Here is a 27896-nt window from a genome sequence, read left to right on the forward strand (position 1 = left end):
TGTCAACTCGTCCTCACAAGCAATTAGGTAAATATCAATCGCACTATGTCTCTGTGAACCTCACTGGATTTTCTCCTGATAATGTAACATTGTACATGAAAAAGTTCTTTAAAGGCAACACTGAGATGGTGGAAGGGCTGAGCAACAGGTTGACAGAATCTGAAATTCTCACTTCCTTATCAACCATACCAGTGATACTGATGTTGATGTGTCTTCTTTGGGAAGATGAGCAAAAGTTACCAGATACACAATCAGAGTTGTATCAAGAATTTGCTCTCTATTTGTGGAGGAATTATTGTATCAAACAAGACAAACAAGATAATGATACAGAGTTCAACAAAGCCATTTCTGAACTTGGTCAAACAGCGTTTGCAGGACTCTGTCCAGAAGGAAATATTAAATATGAAAGACTTGTTTTCTCTGAAAAAGATTTTAGTCAGTCACAATTTGAATTGGGATGTCAAACAGGTTTGCTTACACGTGAGCGATTAAGATCAAAACTTCATATGATTAGTCATGTAACATTCCTTCACAAATCTTTCCAAGAGTATTGTGCAGCAAAATACTGGGCAAGCTTGTTTGATACCAACCCTGATCAGTTTCAAAGTATATTGAAGCAAATACGCACATGGGATGTATTGTTAAGTAAACTTGAATTACTCAAGTTTTGTTGTGGTCTAGTTAACAAGGCAGGAAAAATGAATGTTATTCACCATGCTATACATGTGTTTCAATGCTCTGTTAGCATGGCTGATACTCATTGTGCTCAAGTTGGTTATTATAGAGAGAAAGAAATTGAGTTGTCCCCAATTCTCAATTTGTTGTATGAAAGTCAAATTACCCCAAGTGATGACAACTCATCAAGCAGGCTACAAACAAATCTACAATATGAGCATGTAAGTGCAGATTATACAATGCTTTCTGCTGAAGACCAGCAACAATCACCAAAAGTAATGTTATTCCCTGATCAGGCAGTGATATCCCTCTTTTCACAGGGTATATTGGAAGTGTATGGTAAGCCTCCGAAGACAATGTCCATATTTCACAATTTTGTCAAGTCTGCACATGGGTTGTCATTACTGGCCATAATCAAATCAGTTCGCTTTAGAGAATATCCTGTTGCCTCACTGGATATAATTACAGATACATTAAAATGCATGCCGGATGTACAGGAAGTGAATATTCATTTTGATAATACTGATAGTCAGGCTTTACCAGTAGAGCAGAGCAAGTGTCTTGGAGAAAAACTGTCTACCCTACCAAAATGTACCAAAATAGCCATATCACCTTCAGACGTTAATAATAGGCATCTAAGTGTACATGCCATTGTGCATGCTTTATCCTTATACCCATACTGTCCACACTATATCCACATCAAATTCAGCATTGTAACTTTTAACATCACTCACATGGCACATTTACTGTCCAAGACAAATATGCTCAAAACACTTATCCTGCTCTCAAATGAAATGCATCCAGGTGATGTGATGTCTATATTAGATGCAATACAAAGCAAACTTGAACACCTGATATTGAGTGACAATCATGTTGCTGAGGCAATAGGACACATTGGTCACATTATGACACCTCACCTGCAAACACTTGACCTTGAGAGTGCCAGCCTGAAGGAAGATCACATCACATTGTTGAATGAATTCCTTCCTAAGGCATCCAATCTGGAGAGTCTGGATTTGTCACGTAATAATATAGGGATGGCTATTGTGCCTCTTGCCCACCAACTACAGTATTGCACCAAATTGAGTAGTTTGGATTTGCTAAGTGCACATATTCCAGACCAAGGTATCATTGAACTTGCTAACAGGTTTACTTTTATGTCAAATCTCGCTTGCCTTGGCATCAGGGGCAATGATATAGGAAATGGTGGTGTTCATGTTGTTTTTAAAGATTTGTATCGCTTGACCAAGTTAGAAACCTTGTGGATTGATGCCACCATTGACAATCAGTGCAGTGATCTAGTAAAGGATTGCCTTTGGGCTATTGGCGAGACCATTCCTGACACCGGATCCCATAAGATTATTATTAGGAATGATTCTAAAGTTCAATTACTCATCAAAGCAACACACAAGCAGCATAACAAACAAATGCTAGCTTCAATAGTTTATGATTTTTCAAAACATATAACAATGAACCAGAATGCTAAATAAAAATCAATAAAAATCGGAGTTTCTGCGGACGCCGCAAAACTCCAAAATCGGAGGATTTGCGCCCATTCTAAATATTGTTAATAATGTTTTCTACTCCAATTTCGGAGTTTTTGCGGATGCTATGCAAAAACTCCAAAATCGGAGTTTCTGCGGATGCTGCAAATACTTACCAAACTTGAATGCATTCCTGTTGCATTCTGAATGCATTCGGCAGCATTGTGGTAGAATGCATTATGAATCCTAACAACCACAACCTATATAACCACAACCATAAGGACACCATGCTTAGCTTTTGTTGTCGAATGCATTCTGAATGCAAAATAGCATTCGAGTTGCCCTCAATATGCACGAAATATTTAAATGAGCTCCGAATGCATTCGGAATGCATTCGCCGAATGCATTAGGAATGCATTCGGATTAGGAATGCATTTGGAGCAAATGCTAATACCACAATAATTGCATTCAGTCTCATGTTGCATTCATCGAATGCAACTGAATAATATGGGAAATGATGGAAACTAACGTTTTATGCATATAGGCCTATGTAGGAAGATTGAGAAAAAGCTTACCTTGTTTCATGCATACGTTTGCTTGATGCTTTAAAGCAGGCTTGGGTGATATTTTGATTAATCAAAAATAATTGCTTAAAAAATTAATCAATATCTATTATTTTTAACAATCACCCAAGCCTGCTTTTAAGACACTCAAGATCTACTATATTTGTTGATCCTACATGTATGCTCTTATCTATTTCACTTCATATAAAATTATGAAATAAAAGTACATTTTTGCAAAGGGTGATTCCAGTTGAAATCCATAAATCCCCTATGGAAGAGACATATACCATGATCTCCCACACAAGGTGTAGATTTCAACTGGAGCCACCCATTAATCCCATTTGCAATACAATTCATTTACACATGATTTTCACATTTATGATAAATACAATTAAACAATTATGGAAGATTATACATAGGGCTGTCTTGGTATGTGGAAATTCTGTGTGGCGATCCGATGTTGGAGGTTAGCCACACACCAAGCCCTTAAGGATTCCAGCACACTGTGTGGCAATTGTCTGCCGCACACGTGTGGTGTACCTCCGAGCCTTGATGGGATTCCCGCACACTGTGTGGCAATCCTCCGCTGTGGGAGGTTTAATTGGCAAACACTGTATGGTGATCCTCCAAGCCCTCGTCCGTTGCACACTGTGTGGCAATCACACATGGAGGCCGTACGTACATTATCTACAAAATCAAAATACAATTGAAATGTATTAGTAAGGGGCTGTGCAATAATTATAAGCCCCAGGGGTAAAATTCAAACAGCGCTCCAAAATTGCTTGCTCCCCCTCTCGTCCTGCCAAAAATTGCTTGTCCCCCCCCTCGGCCTGCCAAAAAATCTTTGCCCCTCCTTGCACATCATGCCAAATTTTTGGGATCCCAATTTGCAGACCTTATTATGGTCTACATCACATGTTGCGAGCGCAGCTAGCAGGAAAATTTGCATATTTAAGCGTTTCCAAGCGTTTTATTCAAAAGGCACCCCATAAATGTGTGCCAAAAATTGCTCCCCCCTCTTGCTTACGTCCCCCTCTTTCAGCTTGACAAAACTTTCTTGCCCCCCCCCATTTTACCCTCCCACCCCGGGCCTCCCACCAGGGCTCGTAATTATATTGCACAGCCCCAAAGAACTATAAAGTATGTGTACAATTTAAATTCTCACTTACTTGCTTGTACTACGTTATGTAGACGTATGTACATATGCATGCATGTAGAACAGATACACCTGGATTACATGTGGCATAATATTACAAAACTGTAAATTTCAACAGGAACCCATAGCTATATGCCACAATGACCATTTATAAGCTTATAAGCTTACCTTAATTGTTCGATTCATGAATATTCTCCTCTTGGAGTACTGTTGTAATTAATACCATTTCCTATACTAATACTGCACATTGATCTAAATATAGTCCAGAGCCTTGGTGTGTATTTTATTCACAAAAAACCAAACATTTCCTGTGGTAATATCACAATACCAGCAGCTCACATCCATACAACCAGGAAGCTAGTGGAGACTATAACTGCCAATATCAACTGCCACTTTTGTAGCATAATTTGAAAAAAACATGTGATGAACATGTGATCATCATTTGTGGTTGGATTAGAATGCAACCGAATGCAACACGAATGCAAAGATTTTTGTTGAATAGTCTAAAGTCCTTAGTTGTCAGATCCGAATGCAAAAATACCACAAATATGTAGATATTGCATTCGAAAGGATTACAAAATGTTGTGGTCTGTTGCATTCGAATGCATTCAAATGCAAAATACCACAAAATGCCACATCACTACCACAATGGTAAGATACGAATGCATTCCGAATGCATTCTGAATGCAATAATTGCATTCGGGTTTGGTAAGATTATAATATACTCCAAATTCTGAGGATTTGCTCCCCTTTTAAATATTGTTAATAATTATAATCCGATTCTGCGAGAATTGTTAATTAGCCATTGAACCAATAGATCAATGATGCCGTGATGAGAAGCCCCGCTGTTTGGCAGCTTTGAACATTATTTGAGGTATATAGAGATGATACCAAGAATAATCCGATTCCGCGAGAATCATAATTTCATTTTATATTATGTAGGTCTATATATTAATTGATAATTCTTGTTTTTTGTACTTTTCTATTCAGGCCTAGTACTAGTAGGCCTTTCTTTTTTTACTTATTGTCATGCATAGGTTTTCCCAGCTATATTCTAACTCTTTTTCATTCTAACTCTATAAGTTACCTGGATCAGGAAAGTTCCTTGATTTATTCGATTGTCCATTTTGTGTACTACTTAGTTATTTGTAAAAATACGCTATTTATAAACGTATGGACACTCTGTTTTAATTCATAATCCATGAAAAATCAAACTAAAATACAAAATCAAAAAATATACATGCCAACATTTTTCTTTAGAAAATTAATACCAACATTGATTTAACATCGTATCGACGGACGGGACAAACCAATCAGGAGAGGCCTATATGAGTTTGGTGAACTGAAATACCTTAGTTGCCTATGTTTTACCATATTAAATGATTAATTATCATACCATAAGCTACGTACCATACAGGTCTTTTGCGATTCACAATACAATGCATAATGCACTAGTTCTTCAGAGGAGTTACAAACATTATGTTTATAATATTTTATGTATTGCATGTATGATCCTTTAAAAAAAAATGTCCCTCTGATACAAAGATGACTGGTGCATTAGTGTGTGGCGATGCAAGTTCTTGTTATAGTTCAATTAACATTAATTTAAAGCAATATTCTTTAGGACATGTCGAAGGACGCCCTCATTTTATTCTGATTTTTACACAAATAATTTGTGACAAAATTTGACATTGATAAAAACATTGAACACAACGGCGAAATATTAGTCAAGCTTGCGTATTGCTGTAATTTATGAGTGTAAATCTATGGGATGTTGATAACACATTGAGCCCATCAACCTCATTAACAACCAACTGATTGATACGTGTATCAATATAGGTGAAGAAGGTCCTGTGTCACAACCTGTTACGTTGCCTGTGTGAATCTATGGGATGTTGATAACACATTGAGCCCATCAACCTCATTAACAATCAACTGATTGACACGTGCATCAATATAGGTGAAGAAGGTCCTGTGTCACAACCTGTTACGTTGCCTGTGTGAATCTATCGGATGTTGATAACACATTGAGCCCATCAACCTCATTAACAATCAACTGATTGACACGTGCATCAATATAGGTGAAGAAGGTCCTGTGTCACAACCTGTTACGTTGCCTGTGTGAATCTATGGGATGTTGATAACACATTGAGCCCATCAACCTCATTAACAATCAACTGATTGATACGTGCATAAATATAGGTGAAGAAGGTCCTGTGTCAAATACGTTGCCTGTGTGAATCTATGGGATGTTGATAACACATTGAGCCCATCAACCTCATTAACAATCAACTGATTGATACGTGCATAAATATAGGTGAAGAAGGTCCTGTGTCACAACCTGTTACGTTGCCTGTGTGAATCTATGGGATGTTGATAACACATTGAGCCCATAAACCTCATTAACAATCAACTGATTGACACGTGCATCAATATAGGTGAAGAAGGTCCTGTGTCACAACCTGTTACGTTGCCTGTGTGAATCTATGGGATGTTGATAACACATTGAGCCCATCAACCTCATTAAGAATCAACTGATTGATACGTGCATCAATATAGGTGAAGAAGGTCCTGTGTCACAACCTGTTACGTTGCCTGCGTGAATCTATGGGATGTTGATAACACATTGAGCCCATCAACCTCATTAACAATCAACTGATTGATACGTGCATCAATATAGGTGAAGAAATGAATAGCGATTCTCGATCTTTTACCTCATTTCGTCGTCCGTATTCCATAGTGGCGTATAGTGGGGCGCCGCGAATAAACAACTTTTCGAGAAAATCGGGTTTGAAGAAATGCCAATTTAAAATCGAGTTGTGTAAATCAGACATTCATTATATTTTGTAAATGATGTGAAATTTCTGTAGTAAACTAAATAGATTTTATTGTTATATATTTTTCAAAAGAAATAAATACATACTATTGCTGGCAAACTGACAATAAAACTATACGTCACTATGGAAAACGAACAAAACGCAATACCCTAACCTGCCGTTAACCGTACGCCACCTCGGTCGCCGTGTAATCCCTATGGCGTTACTTTTCGTCGTTCGTATTCCATAGTGGCGTATAGGTCCGATACGCGTACGCCACTATGACATACGATGTTTTTTTTTTTTTTCGATATTTCATAATTCTAAAATGTGTTTCAAAAGTGGCGTATGGTCGATACGCCACTATGGAATACAAAAATGTCACTTTGTGACTATACGCCACATTTAATTAATTAATTACTAATTAATTAGCTAATTATGACTGATGAGACTTAGAAAAATGAAAGAGAACATCATTAAAACATATGTGCCAATTTTCAAAAAATGACCAAAAATCACTATACGCCACTATGGAATACAGCCGACGATTTGTTCAGAATAAAATTTAAAAAGCACATCTCTGGAATTGAAAATTAACATTTCATGTAAAAAACATTTATTTCATTAATCAAATCAATGTTTTTCCTACATGCCATTTCCTAGTGCAATTAATGTTCAAATATTTTTGTAAATTTGTTTAATATTTTTAATATATTTGTAAGGTCATGTATTATGTTCTATGTATTTTCATTTAAAAGAAATCTATGGTCATGGGCCATGGAATTACAAAGGTACAGCTTTGGTACAGCTTTTTGTGCAATGCTACAGTTGCTGGCAGAGAAGAACAGTACTTGGTCACATTTTGAGAGTGGGGTTCAGATTGGCAGATTCAATCATCTGACAATCATAACCGATAATCTGATTAGCCAATTACACGTGAAAGCGTTGGTCGGCGCAGAGCAGCGCTCTTGAAGGGAACACAGTTAGCTCTGCGTATGTCGCTCCTGTCAATCAGAGTATAAGACTGCCGTACTTCTAGCTAGTGTAGGCTATAGTTTTTATGTGTATTCAATCAATCAATTAATCAATCAATCAATCAATCAAAAACTTTATTTCATTCAAAAATACAATTACTACACATTTGATTGAGGAGATGCTCATAATGCCAAGAGACCTGAAACGAACACCCCCTTCACATATATGGGCCTATGTTGCATAATTTACCTAATACAAAAATTTTATGAGTTATTGGCCTAATAAGACAACTCTTTTTACTTAAAAAATTACCTTTTTTAGCCAAAAATAATATTTTTACAGGTTATTAAACTATATACAAGTGAGACTGTGGATTAGAGTACATCTCAATTGGTCAGATTTGCTCTAATTCTAAAATATTCCCTTTGTTTTTGTAAAGTCTTATTTTATACCATATCAATGTCCTGTGTACATAAATATACAATGTATTCTTCATACACAGGTCTGTGCAAACCAGAGTTGAAATAAGAATACTATGTTGCATTTCTGAACAAGTGTTTCTAGTATTTTCTTCGTTTGTCAGTCTTTTATTATATACAATGTGTTTCAAAATAGTAGTGCCTAACTGTGTGACACACATTCCATGCAGTTGTGTACTATTCATAACCTCATTAATGCATGTGATGCGTGCGATCCAATCACATTTAGTTAATTGTGAAAACGCGAATGCAAATCGAGGTCATTAATATCTCACAATTGACCGCAAAATGCGTAATCGTTCGAAAGTAAATATTAGTAACCTCCGCGGGCGCCGTATTGTGCGTCTAACAAACTGCGCGCGCTGGCTAACTGGCTGCCGTATTTGGATTGCGCGCTACCATATTTGCACAGATTGTGATATGCACTTTTGTTATTGGTCATCCTATTTTAGCCTGATCGATTTTTGGAAAGGGAAGAGGTAAAAATCAATAGGTGAGGGAATGGAGAGGCAAATTGTCCCCTAGACATCCCCTTACTGGGCAGGCCAGCTCCATCTATCAGGCAGAAATTCAACCCAAATCAATAGGTGAGGGAATGGGGAGGCAAATTATCCCCTAGACATCCCCTTACTGGGCAGGCCAGCTCCATTTACTGGGCAGAAATTCAACCCAAATCAATAGGTGAGGGAATGGAGAGGCACAGTGTCCCCTAGAAGCTCCTAGATATCCCCTTACTGGGCAGGCCAGCTCCATCTATCAGGCAGAAATTCAACCCAAATCAATAGGTGAGGGAATGGGGAGGCAAATTATCCCCTAGACATCCCCTTACTGGGCAGGCCAGCTCCATTTACTGGGCAGAAATTCAACCCAAATCAATAGGTGAGGGAATGGAGAGGCACAGTGTCCCCTAGAAGCTCCTAGATATCCCCTTACTGGGCAGGCCAGCTCCATCTACCGGGCAGAAATTCAACCCAAATCAATAGGTGAGGGAATGGGGAGGCAAATTGTCCCCTAGACATCCCCTTACTGGGCAGGCAAGCTCCATTTACTGGGCAGAAATTCAACCCAAATCAATAGGTGAGGGAATGGAGAGGCACAGTGTCCCCTAAAAGCTCCTAGATATCCCCTTACTGGGCAGGCCAGCTCCATATAACGGGCAGAAATTCAACCCAAATCAATAGGTGAGGGAATGGGGAGGCAAATTGTCCCCTAGACATCCCCTTACTGGGCAGGCCAGCTCCATTTACTGGGCAGAAATTCAACCTAAATCAATAGGTGAGGGAATGGGGAGGCACAATTGTTATTGGTCATCCTATTTTAGCCTGATCGATTTTTGGAAAGGGAAGAGGTAAAAATCATCTATTTTTACAAACTTTTGAGCAAAATTTTGTGTTATTTTGTAAAGTGAAGAGATAAAAGTAGCAGTTATGAATGAAGTTAATAACTTTGCATTGGTAATATGTCAGGCATGGTGAAAAATCTAAACATTTTGCTTTTGCAGAGGAATATCCCTCGGTTCCAAAGGCAAAATGTTTAGATTTTTCACAATGCCTCCAAATAACCGCGATGCGCAGTTATTAACCTCTAATTAGAAATAAGAACCCAACTGGACAGGCCAGCTAAATCTAGGTGAGGGAATGGGGAGGCAAAGTGTTCCTTTACATCCCCTTACTGGACAGGCCAGCTCCATCTATCGGGCAGAAATTCAACCCAAATCAATAGGTGAGGGAATGGGAGGCAGAGTGCCCCCTAGACATCCCCTTACTGGGCAGGCCAGCTCCATCTATCGGGCAGAAATTCAACCCAAATCAATAGGTGAGGGAATGGGAGGCAGAGTGCCCCCTAGACATCCCCTTACTGGGCAGGCCAGCTCCATCTATCGGGCAGAAATTCAACCCAAATCAATAGGTGAGGGAATGGGAGGCAGAGTGCCCCCTAGACATCCCCTTACTGGGCAGGCCAGCTCCATCTGTCGGGCAGAAATTCAACCCAAATCAATAGGTGAGGGAATGGGGAGGCAAATTGTCCCCTAGACATCCCCTTACTGGGCAGGCTAGCTCCATTTACTGGGCAGAAATTCAACCCAAAACAAACTTAAGGTGAGGGAATGGGGAGGCAAATTGTCCCCTAGACATCCCCTTACTGGGCAGGCCAGCTCCATTTACTGGGCAGAAATTCAACCCAAATCAATAGGTGAGGGAATGGAGAGGCACAGTGTCCCCTAGAAGCTCCTAGATATCCCCTTACTGGGCAGGCCAGCTCCATCTACCGGGCAGAAATTCAACCCAAATCAATAGGTGAGGGAATGGAGAGGCAAATTGTCCCCTAGACATCCCCTTACTGGGCAGGCCAGCTCCATCTATCAGGCAGAAATTCAACCCAAATCAATAGGTGAGGGAATGGGGGGGGCAGAGTGCCCCCTAGACATCCCCTTACTGGGCAGGCCAGCTCCATTTACTGGGCAGAAATTCAACACAAATCAATAGGTGAGGGAATGGAGAGGCACAGTGTCCCCTAGAAGCTCCTAGATATCCCCTTACTGGGCAGGCCAGCTCCACCTACCGGGCAGAAATTCAACCCAAATCAATAGGTGAGGGAATGGAGAGGCACAGTGTCCCCTAGAATCTCCTAGATATCCCCTTACTGGGCAGGCCAGCTCCATTTACCGGGCAGAAATTCAACCCAAATCAATAGGTGAGGGAATGGAGAGGCACAGTGTCCACTAGAATCTCCTAGATATCCCCTTACTGGGCAGGCCAGCTCCATCTACCGGGCAGTAATTCAACCCAAATCAATAGGTGAGGGAATGGGGAGGCAGTGTGTCCCTTCGACATCACATTACTGGGCAGGCTAGCTGCTCCATCTACCATTCAGAAATTCAACCTAAGGAATGGGGAGACATGGCGTTCCCTAGACTAATTTCAGTCAGCCGTCTACACCCTGCACAGGGCCGGATTTACCATAGGGCCAGATGGGCCCGGGCCCCCAAAATTGCCCTGTGCAATCTTCCATTTTAGCTGAAAAACACCATGTTTTGGGCCAAAATAGCCTACAAAAATTACAAAATTTTACGCGATTCGCGCGCACTGGCCTATTATGTAGCAAAATCAGCTTCAATTCAGGCTAAAATAGTCTAAAATGTCCATGTAAAATCTAAAAACTTGGCCACTTGAGTGCATATGCCTTCATCACGGTGCGTTTGGGGCCTCCAAATTTTGACCTGGCCCAAGGCCCCCAAAAAGGTAAATCCGGCCCTGACTCGGCATGTACTGTGTTATGCTTCATAGTGACAACTGATTAACTTACAGTCCATATCGTGACGGACTTCTGAAAATATTAAATGCGACTTTGGTTGTGCGCTATAGCGCGACTGACTAGCGTCGTCCATTTACCGTATCGCTGTACCGCACCGTTTGTGACAAGATCGCGCTCTGAAGTTCTTAAAACAACAAACTCGGTCAAAAGGTCAATTTGGACACAACTTTCTACTCTCTAACAGGCAGAAATTCGACCCAAATCAATACATGTAGTTGAGGGAATGGGGAGACAGAGCATTCCCTAGATATCCCCCTACTGGGCAGGCAAGCTCCATGTGCAGGGCAGAAAACTTTATTTGATAAAAACTGGCTTTGTTTTATTTAATACATTGCATGGCATGGATGCTTAAACATCATTGTGCAATCGCTGCTGCCTCCGTAAATGGTGTAAAAATATTTGAGTAACCTTATTAGGAAAAGCACTAACAGATGTAGAGTGTGATATGATGAATAATCTCGAGCAATATCGTGTTTTGCCATCTGTGATGCTTATACTGAATAATCTTGTGCTTGTTCAATTGATAGTACAGGGTGTCCCTGAAAGAACTGTATTGTCAGAAACTTTTGGGTTGTTTGGGTATTTTAATGCCACAACTAAACATAACTAAACACTTAGTGTGGTTAAGGAATATATCAGATATCACATACTTTTTGAATTTTGACAATTGAACTTACCATTCTTGAAATATAAGAATTGTACAAAACTCTCTCATTTTCAAACCTTTCCACCAGATTCAAATATCAATCGATGATCTAGTATATTCTGAGTGCTAAGGCCATCTTGGTTTAATAATTCGTACCCCCCCCCCCCACACATTAGTATAAAATTGCCTGTTTTCCCGCTGGATGGAGTAAATTTCAGAATTTTCTGCTGTTTTATTTTTTTCCCAATCCACCACCCAAAGCATACATCCCAATAAATAATTCTTCATGCATCTTGACCACTGTGCAACCTCCCTGAGCATGCTGAGAGATGAAAAGGTAGTCTATTCTCGCCACAGATATATACAAAATCAAAGTAAATAAATAAACAAATAAGAAAATTAATTAAAACCACATTCCGTATTAGGATTTTTACTTGGGAAGGGCTTTGAGACAAACTATTAAGATTAAAAATTAAGATGGCCTAATCACTGCACATCATCAGCGCATGCATGCATATGCCGGGCGTTTCATAAAATTCATTTATTTCTAAAACGGAGCAGTCAATTGTCAAAATTCAAAAAGTATGTGATAGCTGAAATAATCTTCAACATCATCAGTTATTTAGTTACATTTAGTTTATGCATTAAAGTACCCAAAAAATCAGTTACCGACGATACAGTTCTTTCAGGGACATTTTGTATTAGATATGGGCAAACTCGCCCGGTGCATGCAGAAATAAAAGTATAAAATCCCTTTTAAAAGGAACAGGAGGCGATAAAAATTATCCAATCCTCTCCAAATACTAATCGTGTTTCACCACCCTCTAGGTACATACATAAGTATAGAGATGGGTGAATACGATTACGGTAGTATAAAAGTTGTCTTAATTTTACCCACAATTTTAAAAAGTGTCAAACCGTTATATTTGAACTTCTGCATGGTTTTGTGCTTGCTGAAGATATCAGAAAGACAAGTCTCTGTAAATTGCAAGTGACAATGTCACCAACTGTGAATGGCTTTCATAAATGGCTCATCTTTGTCGTGTGGAAGACTGCATTGTGGCATGTATGACAACCTGACTTTGTTCTTATCAAAGGTTAGCATCTGCGAAGGATTAACAACATCTTCATCTTTCAGCAGAGCACCGAAAGTTAACGCTTGATCAACCTCCTCCCCAAGAGTGATTCTTGGTTTTCCGTCAATGCAATCCCAGATAACTTCTTCAACCATTACCTCGTACCGTTCGTTTTCATACTTAACACTTTGAAAGTAACAAGTACCATTGTGCATGAATATTTGTATTGGATATTGATGTATGTACCCCAAATCTGCCGGTATGCCCTCTGGAATGGGCAAGCGTGCCTTGTACGCGACAGACCAAATGCATGTCTTCAGATCTAGTGCAAGCACAAATAACCTCATCACATATACATTGCCCAAAATTCTAACCGATGATGAACCTTTAACTGATGAACCTGCTACAAGGATGTAGCCATTGAGAGCAACTGCTGACATATCATTCAAGTTTACAGGCAACGGACTTATTTGCTGCCACCGTCTAGCAGCAATATCGAAACGTAACACATCGTAACTGTCGAAATACTTCTGGCTTGAGCTTCCGATAACGTATACGTAGCCGTCCAATTCTACTAAAGCTGGATAGGCTAGAGCCACTGGCATAGGAGGCAGGGTAACCCAGACGCCTCTCTGCGGATCGTATTTGTAGAAACCACATCGTGGACTTGGAGCTCTATGTTCATCATCTTCAAGTATCCAATCCTCACCTAAGCCACCAGCAACGTAAACTTGTCCGCCGGTGACAAGCAAACTGACACCATTACCGCGGTCTTGTATGATGGCAGGATTTGATGGACAATCACCTGGGAATGATGTACTGCGACCAAGTTTGTAGCACCGTTTATTAGTCCTGGTATGAAGGCATATCTCAGATTCACAAACTTCTATATATACTGGTGCCTGAAAATAATGTCAAGTATTAATTTGAATAAGTAACAAAATTTGATTCAACACCTCACCAAAGCTAGACTATGCCATAGTCGAATTTTATTTAAAATATGTTATTATTAGTCATGATGAACCCATTTCGTTGAACTAAAAATTATACTGATGTTTATTAAAATTTTAAGTATTCAATAGTAAAATGGTCATAAAGAGTTAAAAATATCAGATGATTAGTGATAATAAAAGTAATTGAATGCAACATTATCTTGCATGATTATAATGGCTCAATTTAATACTGAACAATTCTGATTTTGGAATCTACCAGTTTATTGATAGCGAACCCCGAAAATTCGACTATGGACTTTGAATTGTAAGCAGAACTTTACCCCCTGGACTTTGCTCTCTAAAAACACACTGTCAAGCATACTTGTTTATCAGTCCATTAGCCACAAGTACTAAGCATGTATAGTACAAGACGCGCTAGATGTTTGATGAGAGATTAACTTTCGCGTCAACACAAAAGCGCCGCAAATACCACAGACAGTTGTGTACGGTGTAGTTAATGGTAATGGCGCGGGCCCAGAAGATTTAAACCATAGTGAGATATGGGCGACCAATCACAAGGCAGATCCATTTAAAGATGCATTACATCATGGCCAATTTTAGTTAGGCCAGAAATTGGCCTAACTCTCCATAGAGCCCTGTGTTAAAAGTTTTAACCACAAGGCAAAGTCAGTAGTCTACTTGGGAAGCTAACAAAGAGAGGGAGTAGGGTGACTGAAAAGATCAGATGTGAAAATCTATCAATTGTGCACACATTAATTAAATCAGAGTTTTAAGCTTAAATACAATATCCAGAGTATGCACAATGGGCAAGTGGACTACAGGGTAGTCTACACCAAAGCCTACATGTATAAGATAATCACACACATCTGTATGCACTTATGCACTTTGTAAAGGAAGTATTTCTTGCTTGTGAGTATTCCAATATAATTATATCATTGTTTTTTAATTTCATTTATCATTTCCTCTTAGCAGTCAGTGGGGCTAAGGGAATGCTGCCCCTGAGAAGTCTTACCCCCCCCTCCCAAGCTAGCTGCTTTTATGATATTTATAATTTGCATGCCTTTTTGTACGTTTTAACCAGTTTTTGAAACTTTTCATCAAATTTTGCCCACTTGAATGTTGCCTTTGCCTCCCCCTTTGAACATTTTCTGGCTACGCCACTGCTCTCAGCAGCAGTGACAAGAGTAGATTTGGGAAATAAGTTTTAATTAAAAATTAGTCCAATATTAAAATTGTACTGTTAAAGGAGCATGGTCCAATTTATTCATATTGTGTTTAAAATTGACGCCTACCATTAAAACAATCTGTTTCCAAATTTGTATCATCATACATTTTTGATATACAAGAAGCAAAAACGTATAGAACAATGTCCCATAGGATAGTACATACATACTCCCGGTGGTCACGGCAGGTGGTTACCATTTACACGTTTTTGTTCATACCATCTAAACGAAACATGTCTCGGGCACAACATTTTACTGGGGTAATGAGACAAATAGGAACTTTCTTTCTTCTGATACCAAAATCTGATGAGAAAAAATGGGGGCTTATTGGAAATCCTGGTAGACCATCCCTAACATATGCACAGGCCGCGACTAATCGCCTATCCCATCAACTTTTTTGTCGGGCAATTAAACTCTGAAGAGCTGCGCCCGATCGGGCAAGTCCGACTTAAGCTTACGGAGTACATGTATTTTTTTTAAAAACAGTCAAAAGAAAGTAGAAATCTTCTTGAATCGGTACTCAAATTTTTCAATGCTACCCACTGATATCCCACACTAGATTGGCAGACATTATGCTAATGAACATGATGTTACACGCCGTACTTGGTATTATATTATAGTTTAGCCAATTATAGAACCTGTTTCGCACATGTATTATGACGTCAATGACGTCAGCTGGCTGTGTATTTACATAAACATCTACCAAGAAGTAATTAACCCCCTTTAAATAATGTCTTTATTTAGGATATACAGGGGATGAACATACTGGTACCTTAATTTTTTGGCGTACTGTACATAGTAATTTGTAGATCTTCCACAAACAAATTTTACCATCCTATTCAGCAAAGTAGAGCAAGGTTCCATGTGACTCAACAATGCAACATGGGGAAGCATGATTACCAAATGAATGTACACACAGGCATATTACTGGCAATTTATTTAAGGGGGTACGGTACACCCCTGCCCAATTTTGTACCTATTTTTGCATTTTTCTCAAAAATTATAGCGTATTGGGGACAAGTAAGTATATTATAGGGGCAAGGACTACAACTACTGCACTGGAAATTTTATTTCAGCACACACAACAGTTGTGGAGTTACAGTCAAAAATGAAGGAAAACCAATATTTAATCAATAAATCTTGACTACTTACTTTGAGTTGCTGAATTTTCAGTACAGAAGTTGTAGTCCTTGCCCCTATAGTATAGACCACTTGACATCACTGTTTATCAACAAAGGCGAGGGACTCGTCTATCGATATGCTCGAACGAGCCGCTACACTGTTCAATGGCTTTCTTGTACTGTATGAAATGTGGCGGGCGATTTAAAATGCATGTGCCCTTAGCAGACTACGATGCGTACACACACTGCAGGGCAAAGAACAATGTAAATTGTCATAATGCGTGCGCATACTGCCGGGCAATGACGTCACATGCCAAGTGGTCTATACATATCTTACTTGTCACCAATATGCTATAATTTTTGAGAAAAATGCAAAAATAGGCACAAAATTAGCCAGGGGTGTAGTACCCCCTTAACATTTTCTTTGTTAGCCAACTTACTGTAATAGTATTCCTGGTGGCGAACATATCAGGATGGCTCTCAATTAATGCCATCGGAGCAGTCTTAGCATGCAACTTTACAACCTCCTCCACCATTTTCATGCACTCTGGGATGGCTAGTACCTCATCACCAAGAATCTGCTTGAGACTTGCACTCGACACCAAACCAAGACGGACTTTCTTCAAGAGATCGACAGTGTGAGTCTTTCGCTGGTTCCAGTCATGTCTCAACCAATTCAAAGTACACTGAAGAATCTGAAAGTACAAAATGTTTCCCCAAGGTCAGTTCTGAAGCTGAATTTACAATAGTATGTACTTGCTTTCTTTTGCTTTTCACACACATTTTTCAAGTACCGTATTCATTCCAATAAGCACCCATGCCCCAATAAGCGCCTACCCAGGGTATTTTCACTTTGCTCAAGGGTACCATTAATGTTGAAGTGACAGATAGACATCGATACAGTGAAGTAGCTGGAGGATTACAAGTGTGTAAACTTGCAATACATTTCTGCATCAGAAAAGCTACTAGAGCGTCTCAGGACCCTTTTATAACGTACGTAAAATTGTCTTTAATAAACGCCCCTTACGAAAAAATTAGGTAAACCAGGTAAAAAATAAGCGCCCACCCAAAATGACTTTGTTAAGCACCCTGGGCGCTTATTGGAATGAATACGGTACATTTGTTTTCAAGGCATCTCTAGCAAATTAATCAACCAAACATCTCTTTGGCAAATTGTGCTTCAAAAGCAACACATCACTATCGCAAAACTACTAAGAGTAATTCTTTTACAATATAAATGCTCATGATATTTGTTCCAATTGGCTTGTGATTTATACCAAAGTGCAACAACCATGGATCATCATGGTTGGTTGTTCATTGTTGAGAACATCATCTCTAAGAATATATATGTTTCAAAAGGGAACTGGTACAAGGCTATATTCTAACTCACAGCCTTGTGAGCTTAGAAGGCTGTGAGTTCATAATCACCACACCACTCAAATATGGCAGTGTACATGTGTAACCAAATTTTGTTACAACACCTCCCAACTAGCCAAAACACTCATAACCCTAACCATACCAAACATCACCCCGTCATGGGTCACTTGACCAATCGCCGCAGAAAAATCAGGATAAGATGTGAAACATCGCCAGTCAAAAATAAGTAAGTCCGGTTGACTAGATTTTAATTATATCAACTTGTATCACAAAACCACACTTCACAAAGCATATGCATAGGCAGGTATCCCACGTGATGCAATTGCATATCATGCGAACAGTCATATGGTCACGGACAGCTTGGCCAGCAAAGCTACACCCCCGTAGCAAGGTAGGCCCGTGCACGTGTCTGGCACCCGAGGGGTCGGTGGTTCAAAACCACACTCGGGAAAAAAGGTTTTCTCTTCTTCTTCTTTCTTTCTTCCTTCCCCCTCATCAAATAATAGCTAGGGCGTTAGCAAGAAAAGAACAAGGAAAGTCCTGATTGGACTTGCCTGATCGCAAAAAAAAAACAAAAAAAAACCCCTTTTCAGTTTTCACTTGATTTTTTTGGTCACAGATGTACATCCAGTGCATTTTTAGCACCCCCCCCATTTGCAGCCACACACTAGAAATACACAATTATTGTACATGTACTAACCTCCACCTCTTTTGATGTATCTGTTTCTATTTCCTCTGAGTTCAAACACGTCTCAACAAAATCTTTGCTTGCATGATCTAAGAATGCCCTGGTGTTTGCTAGCTTTAAGAAATTCTTCAGCAAATAATGATGGAGCATATCGACTAGCACAGATATGGGATAATGGCTATCCGCTAAGCAATAGATCTCGAACAAATCATCCAAGTTAATACCATTATAATACATATCTATAATATATTCCACACATACATCGATTGCATGACTAAAGTCCATATAGCACGCCATTCTTAAGATACCACAAACATTGGTCACAGACAGCTGAAAGTATCCAGTGTATGCAAATTCTAACAATTGAGCAAAACTCTCCGCCGAACCATCTTGTATCGTTACCTCTGATCGTTCACTTTCTTGAAATCCGGAGGTGAACATACTCATGAAGTAGCTACTACCCGAGCTCAACACAGCTTTGTGCGCTCGGAATCGCCGATTGTCGATGACGATGGTGACATCGCAAAATGTGCCTTGGTTTCTGAACTGATTAAGGTTAGAGGCAAGCTTTGTTGTGTAAGATGAATCACCTCTGGCATCTTCATCTATAAATAATCTTTCAGTAGCCATGTCTTACAGATGATCTCTGACCTGTAAAAGTTAAATATAAAAGACATTTTGTAACTTGTATGTAAGTGGACATTATTGCAACATATTAGAAATTGGTCAAATCACTATCTGACGAATGATGATGACAATGTTGGTAAGTTGGTCATAAATCAATTGCATACATACATAAAGTATAATGTCCCAGTTTCATTTCACTTTTAAATATTAAAACAACCTCAAGATAGCAAATTGTGCACTAGTTATTCCCTTTATGCAAATTTGAGATATTGCTGATAATTTGCAATATTGCTTCAATCAAGCAGGTCACAGCACTGAAGACATCACCATCATGGACTTCGACAGACCTAACAGCAAGAACTACTACCATCGTTTCAAATGGATTAAAACACTGCAGACTACCACACTGAAAAGCATCAACATCAAGGGTCATCAATAATCTCCCTCTCCCTTTGGTCATGCATGTCCCATACCCTTTTCTCATCACTTTTTTGTTCAAAATCAGACCATCTCGTCACTCTAGGCATGCTGTTTTCATGGTCTGGGAGTGGGAACCATCAGTGGCATAGCCAGGTTTTGGGAACCATGGGGGCACAACTTGTAAATGTACCGACAAAAATTTTTTTTTTGCTGACGGAAGTTGTGAATTGTTGACCCAAATTTGTTTTTTTTTTGGCCAGTGCAGTCCTCAAAAAATCTAAAAAGTAAGGGGGGGGGGGGGGTGTAGGGCAAAATTTTCCCAAAATTTTTTCACAGCGTTTTTATATATCAATATCCTTCAATGTGCTAATGTAAAAAGTAAAAAAGGAAGACTCATATCCAAGATTGGAAGTATTTAAGCGACATTTTTTTAGCCAAGGCCTGTTGTCTACCGGAACCAATGTCACTGATGAGCGGGGGGACACCAGCCCCTCCCCGGCCTCTCCCCACTGGGAGCCATAGCACATAGACGTTGGTACCGCATGGCTGTCCCACCTAGGCGGGATATGTTGTTCCGTGTACCGGGTTGTGGGGTCAGTGGTCCTCCTTTTCATTAGATTTTGGTTATTTTCAATTTTCCTTTCCCTTGTTGATTTCCCCTCTTTGTGACCTGCTTGGCCTACCATATGTTTTTATGCCTTTCCCCGGTCTTTTTTCCCATTTGGCCTTCGATCCATACTTTGCCTGCTGTTATGGTTTTTCACACCTGTCCTAACCCACTCACGCATACACTGTTATTCTGATTTCTTTAATTTTCTGCTGCTTGATCAATGTTTCAGTCAATGCAGCTTTTTATCTTTTTAGCTGGTCTCCACTATAATTAAATTTGTTTTCTTCCGTGTTTAGTAAATATATATCATAAGCTTTACAATGATATATCATTTGACTTTAAATGATATCCAGAAGTGGAGTTATGACTTATTAAACTTTGCTCCTTCAGTAAAAGGGTACATTATTTTGGTGCTACATTATTTCTCTTTTTCCACATTGCTGGTATCAAATGGTCATAATTGGTGGTTACTTCAAATCATCCCCAAGTCAAAGAGGTTCAGGAATATCCTCTCATTGTTAATTGTTGGTTGATCCAACCACTTGAACAGGATTTAGCCAAAGCAAACAAAGACTAAAGCTATTTACTAATTCTATACATAAGTATTTAGCTTATTATCCTCTTCAACAATAGGAGTAAAGATTGGTGTTTGAATGGACTAAAATGAGAAATATGTAGGACAAACATTAGGTACATTATGAATACAACTTTGCCGACTTTACGACCGCTTTGTGATGGACAGTCACAAATTTGGGGACAAGAAATTTTTGGCAAACAAAAAGAAGGGGGTGGGAAGCAATTTTGGCAAGCCAAGAAAGGGGCAAGCAATTTTTAGCACAATTCATAGGGCACTCTTAGGGTCTTTTTATTTTTTCAGTTTTCGTAAGTCTATTGTTCAGAAACAAAAATGCATGGGATTAAAGTAGAGTCCGAAGTTTTCCGTTTTACGGAATCGGAGGTACCACACGGAAAATTACATTTTTGTATGATGTGACAAAAATTGTTAAAAGATAAGAGAAATAAATGTTAAAAACAATCATGAGTTGAGTATGTAAATTTTTATGAAAAAAATACTGTTTAATAATACCAAAATAAAGGTATATTACCGAGGCATGAACCCCTAAATCCCTAAAAACATCGTAATAGTCAGCCTATTTTTGTGAGAATATTCCAATTAGAACACATTGATTGCGATATATTGAACACTTTATTGTGACATAATATCATTGTTTATACATTTTAAGCTTTATTCATGACACGGATTTACAAATTTTACAATACGGATTACAACACGGAAAATGGATTTTAGAAAACGGTAAACTTCGGACTCTAGATTAAGTGAGCTACATGTATTTGAATGGGGCTTCAACTTTGTCAGTACTGCTGTTTTCTTTGTTTTTTGCCAAATTTGTCATTTCAAAAATACCAAATGACAATTTGAATGACTTATCCTTTACTTTTAAGCAATTTATAAACAATTTTAATTTTTGGCGCCCTCTACGGAGGCGCCAAAATATAGGCATGACTTTGTGAAAAGCTTCTAATTTCACTCTTGCTAGATTGACTTCGCAATTGTTTTGCTAAAATTATGCCCAGCTCAGAAATAAAACCACAATTTGCTTGGATTTTATTTTATTATTATTTTCTGATATGCACAGGATAAAATGGTGAGCGTATATTCTTTGTTTAAACTACAAAATTAGGATTTATAAAAACACCAAATAAATCCTGACCTTTGTATGGGTTCAACCAGTTTACCGTGTGCCTTAGAACCCGATAGACGGTGACATTTGACCATACACAGGATCCACGACATGCTCATCTATCATGGGAACAGTTATTAAGCCCTAATACATTTGTACTTTCATCCTTTGAAAATTTGGGTACACAAACTCATACTCTGCAACTTGAGGTCAAATTTTGCACTATGATTATGTAATTGAGGTTATTGGACTATGCCATTGGGATGAGACTCTTGTGGTCCATAGTGATAAGATCAATTAACGAGGCTTCTTAAACTGATGGCTTTTGTTTGCTAATTACCATAGAATCTATATAGCGGTTATTGCCAAAGTTGCAATATGGTGGCACAATTGGGCGGCAAACTGTATGTAAACAACACGGCATATTAATTATACATGTTCTACATTGTTGTATTTTAAAACACTGAAGACCGAAATTGACGTTATTGCCATGATTGGATCATGGAGGTAGTAGGCCTACTACAACTCTGGCGGAAATTCGTTGCCACACCAGGGCCACACCAGCACGTTCTGGTGTTAAAAGCACGCAATCGAAGCTAAATATGTGATAGTACCGTATTATTTTGTATAATAGTTGCAAATGCACATTCAGATTACACTTGCCCCTTCCCCACCCCCATTTTCCAATGTTGGGAGACTGTAATGTAGAAATGATGACGATTTTGTCCAAATCAACATTGCAATATGGGAGCGGGGAAGGATGTTGGCCAATTAACGCTCAGGTGTGGCAACATTTTTCGCCAAGGTTGTAGCTACTACCTCCATGATTGGATTAAGTAAATAACTAAATCCTGTTATCTACCCAGCAATGTTTGCTTATCTTAATAATTGTAACAAACTGTAGTGTGAAGACAGAAAAGGCAAACAGACAGAAATTTAGAGTTTTAAATTAGAGAGTTGACAGGAAGTTGTAAGAGTTAAATTGTTATGGATATGATTGGTGTAAGGGCGAAAAAGTTGAATGTCAGATCAAAGTCATCCGAGGTAAATTTAGTAATGTCAATCACAAATTGTTACAGGTCATTTGAGGTGGACTAAGTTTATATTTGGATTGTCAGAACACCTTCCCCAATCAGACACATTTCTCTTGCATTTGATCATCTTCTACTCTTCCCTAGAAAAATCATTATAATACCAAATCTACACACCATGGAATTCACCATATCACGTCCAAGTTCACATTGGGCGCCACATTCCTTTTTTAAAGGAATTTTTATTTTACACTAGCGCTGGGATCAATGAATGGGTCTCTAAGTGAGTTGATCTGTAACTTGAATTCATTACCAATCAGCTTATTTTAATAGAGGTGCATGGATGCCTGTGTCAATAATGGCCGGAATCTGGATTTAGACAAGATTATGGAACACCAGTGTTTTTAGTGGTCTAGCACCCGTCTTGTCTTTAATGTTGTTAAATTGGTTCACATTAATGTGACAATAATTCCAATCCGAATGAAAAGGTTCACTTTTTTGAGTAAAAACGTTGAAAATAAGCCCTTAAATCACAAAAGGTCTGCTAAAGAGACAGTCGCACCCCAATAAATCCTTCCCTCGTGTCAATGTCTCCCTATTTCGCTTCCTCCCATCCTCCCACCCCCCCCCCAGAATTAGTCTCCCCTAGTCCCCTCTCCCTTCCTGGTCCCTTCTCTCTCCTCTCGTGTTCTTCTCTTTCTAGTCTTTTCGTCTCTCCCTCTCCTCTCGTTCTCCCTCGCAGCCCCCTCCCACTCTCACTTGTCTGTCAGTCTCAAGTATCTCCCACCAAAATTTATCAGTATGATCAATCAATGACTAACAAAAATCAGCTCTGCAAACATAAACATAAACATCTTGCCTATACATAGGCCCAACCTATTATCAGATTACCAATTGCTATTGTGACATGTGTGAAGAATGAATAGAATAAATTACCTTTGCTCAACTGCATGCCCATTGGCCTTGGGCGATATTTGGCCATTTCAGTGTCTTGTTTAATCGCTAATCGGACCAAATTTTGCTTACTTCTTGGCAACATTTTTACGAGCCACTCACGCATAAGCGTATTTAAAGTGCCTATATAGATACACATGTTCAAAAATTCAAACTTAAGAATGAACATAGCGCAACCAATAGATTGTTGTGATACTAAGGTTAGAAGGTGCAAGTATTTGTTCTCATATATGTCACATACTTAGTACCTTGTTTGGCACATGTACATCATTGCCATGCAGGGCACAATGCCATGCATACAATGTATGAATAAAAACTTCTTCCTCAAGTTAATTATTACCTCCAAAATATGAAGATATTGTTCTTGACATATTCATGAAGACATGCGCTATATACCTTCATCAATTCATCATGATTGTACTTAATACTAAAAACATCATTTTGTGTCAAATTTCCTGGAGTGATCGTCAGACATTACACAGGTCACAGTCCCCATTGTAATAGGTGATCAACAGTCACGTGTAGTGCTGGGCTCACATGTTCAAGAACCGGAAGGGTATCACCAATTCACCATCAGTTTGCAATGACAAGTCAACCTTTGCAAATCGGGAGATGGATTGATTTGCCCAGCACTGGATTTTCTCAAATCTTTAATCAGCGACGCAGTTGACAGTCGTGAAAACAACAAGCAAGGTTGCAGAATTAAACAGACTCATGGTCGGAATTTGTACTTCAGGGCCTGTGTTTCCGGTTAAAAGTAAGCAAACACTTCAGCTAAGATAAATGTTACCCAAGCTAACTTGTCAGTCAACATTAATAGGTACATTTTCACGGGAAAATTTTCTGGACACGTGACCAATGCGTATCAATGTGAGTGTAACCTCGAGCCTGATCTCTGACCCCCGGCGGTGACCTCGCTATTCAAGTCTTAGTAATTTTGAATTGGAATAGTATTTTTGACCGCAATTTTGATAGAAATTTGTGCATTGCAAATTTATTGAATATTATGTTATCTTAATTTTTCACAATATCATCAAAACGTAATTTCAAAAATATCTATCTACGGAAAAAATATTTATCTACGGAAACTCTTACCATAACATTATTAACTTGCGACAAGTAACTTATTTTGCCTCAAAGGAAGAATTCTTCCTATTCAAATACATTGGAAGAACACCCGCTGTGCTCGGGGTCACATTCCATAATGCTAATATGTCTGCGCCCATGGGTGTCACATGTCCAGAAAATTTTCCCGTGAAAATTTACCTATTAACTCTGACTGCTTGTGTAGCCAAATTGGACCATCTATTTAATAAATGAACATTGTTTTAAAACTGAAGACGATATGATGACTGAACGTGTTATACTCAGGGTTCGAATTCAGCTGTATCGCATAGCAGTTTGCTCCACATTTTGAAGTAACTGCTACCCAATTTTGCATTTGTATAGCACTTTTTATAGTGCTTTAGTATAGAAGTATCCTGATTATGATGAATTAGCCAAAAACTGCTACACAATATTTTTAAACGAATTCGAACCCTGGTTATACTAGCACCCTCTATCTTCTATCCACACAGTAACTAACGTGTCGTCATGGATAGTAGATAGATTTCTCTATCAACTATACACCAAAAGCAAGTCAATTGAAGCCGTACAACTTCTCACGAATTTAAACAGAATGAGCGACGACCAGACGTGGTCTAATTCTGCATAAAACCGGGCAGCCTTATTTCTATAGATCTGCTGTGCATTCAAATTGCATTGTATTGCATCGTAATTTCATTTGTGTCTATGCTAATTATGTTTACACAACATGAATTACTCACATGTTTTCAAGCAAATTCGCCGATGATAGGTGATCAAAAGCGATCGGAATGTTACAAAAGTACAGATCGCATTCAATTCAGCTTACTTCATATGAGATGATCTTTGGAAAAAATACGGCATAATTTGTCTTTGTGCTTGCGAAATGCCATGCAGTAAAATATTAAAACGTTGCGGCAATTCATGATTGACAACTAACAATCGGCGTGTCCTTCGTATCCTCCGCTGTCAATTTCTTATCCACTCACTAATCCTCACAAAAGCTTTGTGTTGATTACGCAATGTGTGGAGGCAAATTGCAATAAGTACAATAAAATAATGAGTAGGGCGGGCTCCGAGGCTTCTTCATCTTACGTAACAGTATTGTTCTAAAAAAAAACCCGGAAGCTTGTCGTTTGGCGCTCTAGCTGAAATACAGCAAGATAATGTTAAGATAGTAAATGTAAACCTGTATTTTAGCTAGAGTATCTCGAGCCGGGATCTCGAGCTAGCGACGACTGCAGATCCGTCGGATAACGCTTTTTCAATGGGAAATGAACTTTGCTGCTTGGATGATGTCACGATGAGGTTAGCATTTATTCTATATTGAAAAGCGTGTTCCGACGGATCTGCACTCGACAGGCCTCTATAAAATGCCGTTTCATTTATATTGGATAGCAGCTGTTCGAGCATATTCACTAACACGCAATGCTTGAATGCGAGGGCATCCCCCGGGGGGTCACTCACTACTCGACTTGCTACACACCCATGTCCAAGAAAAGCGTCTAAAAGGGTATGTTTTTCACCACACAGCGGCGTCGACGTCTTTTTGAAAAAGGGGTACTTTTTTAGAAGGCATCGCCATTTATTAGGGGTCCTTTTTCAGCCAAATCCTTAGACGTTTAGGGTTAGTAATCTTATTGTTTGAGTGAGTTTGCACTATTGATCAAAATCACCATTTAGTAATTCTTGTTACTTTTGTGCATGCTTGCTTCAGTATATGTCTAAAAAACATCAAAAAGACACCTTGGGTATCAAATTAGCTCATTTCCCTGTTTACGCCACTTAGGGTATCAATATATAGATATTTCCAAGTTGACGCCATTTAGGGTATGGTTTTTGCATGTGCTACGCCATTTAGGGTAGGATTTTGCATGTGTTTCGCCATTAAGGGGTGCAATTTGGTTATGTGAAAATTCGCCATTAAGGCCGGTGCATTTCAGAGGTGTTCGGACGCGGGTGGCAGGCACTTTTGTATGAGAGTGACCCCCCCGGGGGGCATCCGTGAGCAAATTCGTGGCTTGTGTTTCTCGAGCAAGATCATGAGATATACTAAAATGCAGGAAACCTTTTACGAGCGCGACTACCGTGATGTTGCAAATTCGGCGCTAACATAGTAACAACGCGTACGGCGCACAGTTCATTCATAAATTTCCACTCAGCAACAATATATCGCCTTAGCAGCCAATCAGAGACAAGTGCGTGCAACGCAATATATACGCGATGTATCCTTACAATACGCGCTCGTCTAAGGTTTTCTGCATTTTAGTATAGCAGGTAAGCTTATATATTATTTATTTTAACTTACTTACAATTAGCTAGTAAAAACTGCAACTACTACTAGTAACACTGACTAGTACAGCCAGGTAAACAGGTAGTGCAGCCTCTGCAATATTAATAATGATGCGTCAGTGTCACTTCACTTCACTGCATGCTGCATTGAGTAAAACCGATATTTTGCTTGCAAAATTTAATTTTTATTTTGATATTTTTTGTATTTTTGCAAAATTCTGCCAGCTAAAAGAAGCCCGTGGTATAACAGCTCCCTCATAAAATAAGGGCGCACACCACTAACACACCACCAAATAATCATCGCATCTAATAAATAATCATTTGTCTAAGGCCCTTCGCACTTGATTATTTAATAGTTTCCTGTTGAAGATTTTGAAAAAGGGACGAGGTGACTTTTAATTATTAATTATCTTTTATTTTCTTTATTTAGTTTGAATTATTACAAGCAACTATTGACTCGTTTTGACTAGAGCGGGCATTTGAAAGGGCAGTTTGTGATCCAGGGAGCACACCACTAAATCAATGCGCCATTTGTGCAACCCTACTGAGTTCCGGTAAAATACAGAAAGTTTTTGAGGTATAATGGGCTGCTCTTTGGACTAATAATCAGAAAGAGTAGCGAATGATAG

General features: G+C 39.0%; 1 protein-coding gene across 1 annotated transcript; it reads right to left on the reverse strand.

Annotated features, from left to right (window-relative positions):
• Positions 1–12636: 12636 nt before the first annotated feature.
• Positions 12637–27482, reverse strand: LOC140145574 (kelch-like protein 15). Its single transcript, XM_072167274.1, has 4 exons — positions 27288–27482; positions 18560–19198; positions 16923–17177; positions 12637–14087 (listed from the first exon to the last, which is right to left on the reverse strand). Exons 2-4 carry the CDS (start codon positions 19175–19177, stop codon positions 13110–13112), a joined length of 1851 nt encoding a protein of 616 aa, XP_072023375.1. The 5' UTR covers positions 19178–19198; positions 27288–27482; the 3' UTR covers positions 12637–13109.
• Positions 27483–27896: the final 414 nt, after the last annotated feature.

Source organism: Amphiura filiformis, unplaced genomic scaffold (assembly GCF_039555335.1).
Source record: "Amphiura filiformis unplaced genomic scaffold, Afil_fr2py scaffold_408, whole genome shotgun sequence".
In the NCBI taxonomy this organism is placed as follows: Eukaryota; Metazoa; Echinodermata; class Ophiuroidea; order Amphilepidida; family Amphiuridae; genus Amphiura; species Amphiura filiformis.

Bases quoted from the DNA above. Each gene is read 5' to 3' on its own strand.
- LOC140145574 (XM_072167274.1), bottom strand. From the start codon at position 19,177: ATGGCTACTGAAAGATTATTTATAGATGAAGATGCCAGAGGTGATTCA. The intron at 17,178-18,559 runs GTTAGTACATGT...TTGTACTTTCAG, and splicing joins ATACATCAAAAGAGGTGGAG to ATTCTTCAGTGTACTTTGAA. The intron at 14,088-16,922 runs GTAAGTTGGCTA...CATTATTTTCAG, and splicing joins CCACCAGGAATACTATTACA to GCACCAGTATATATAGAAGT.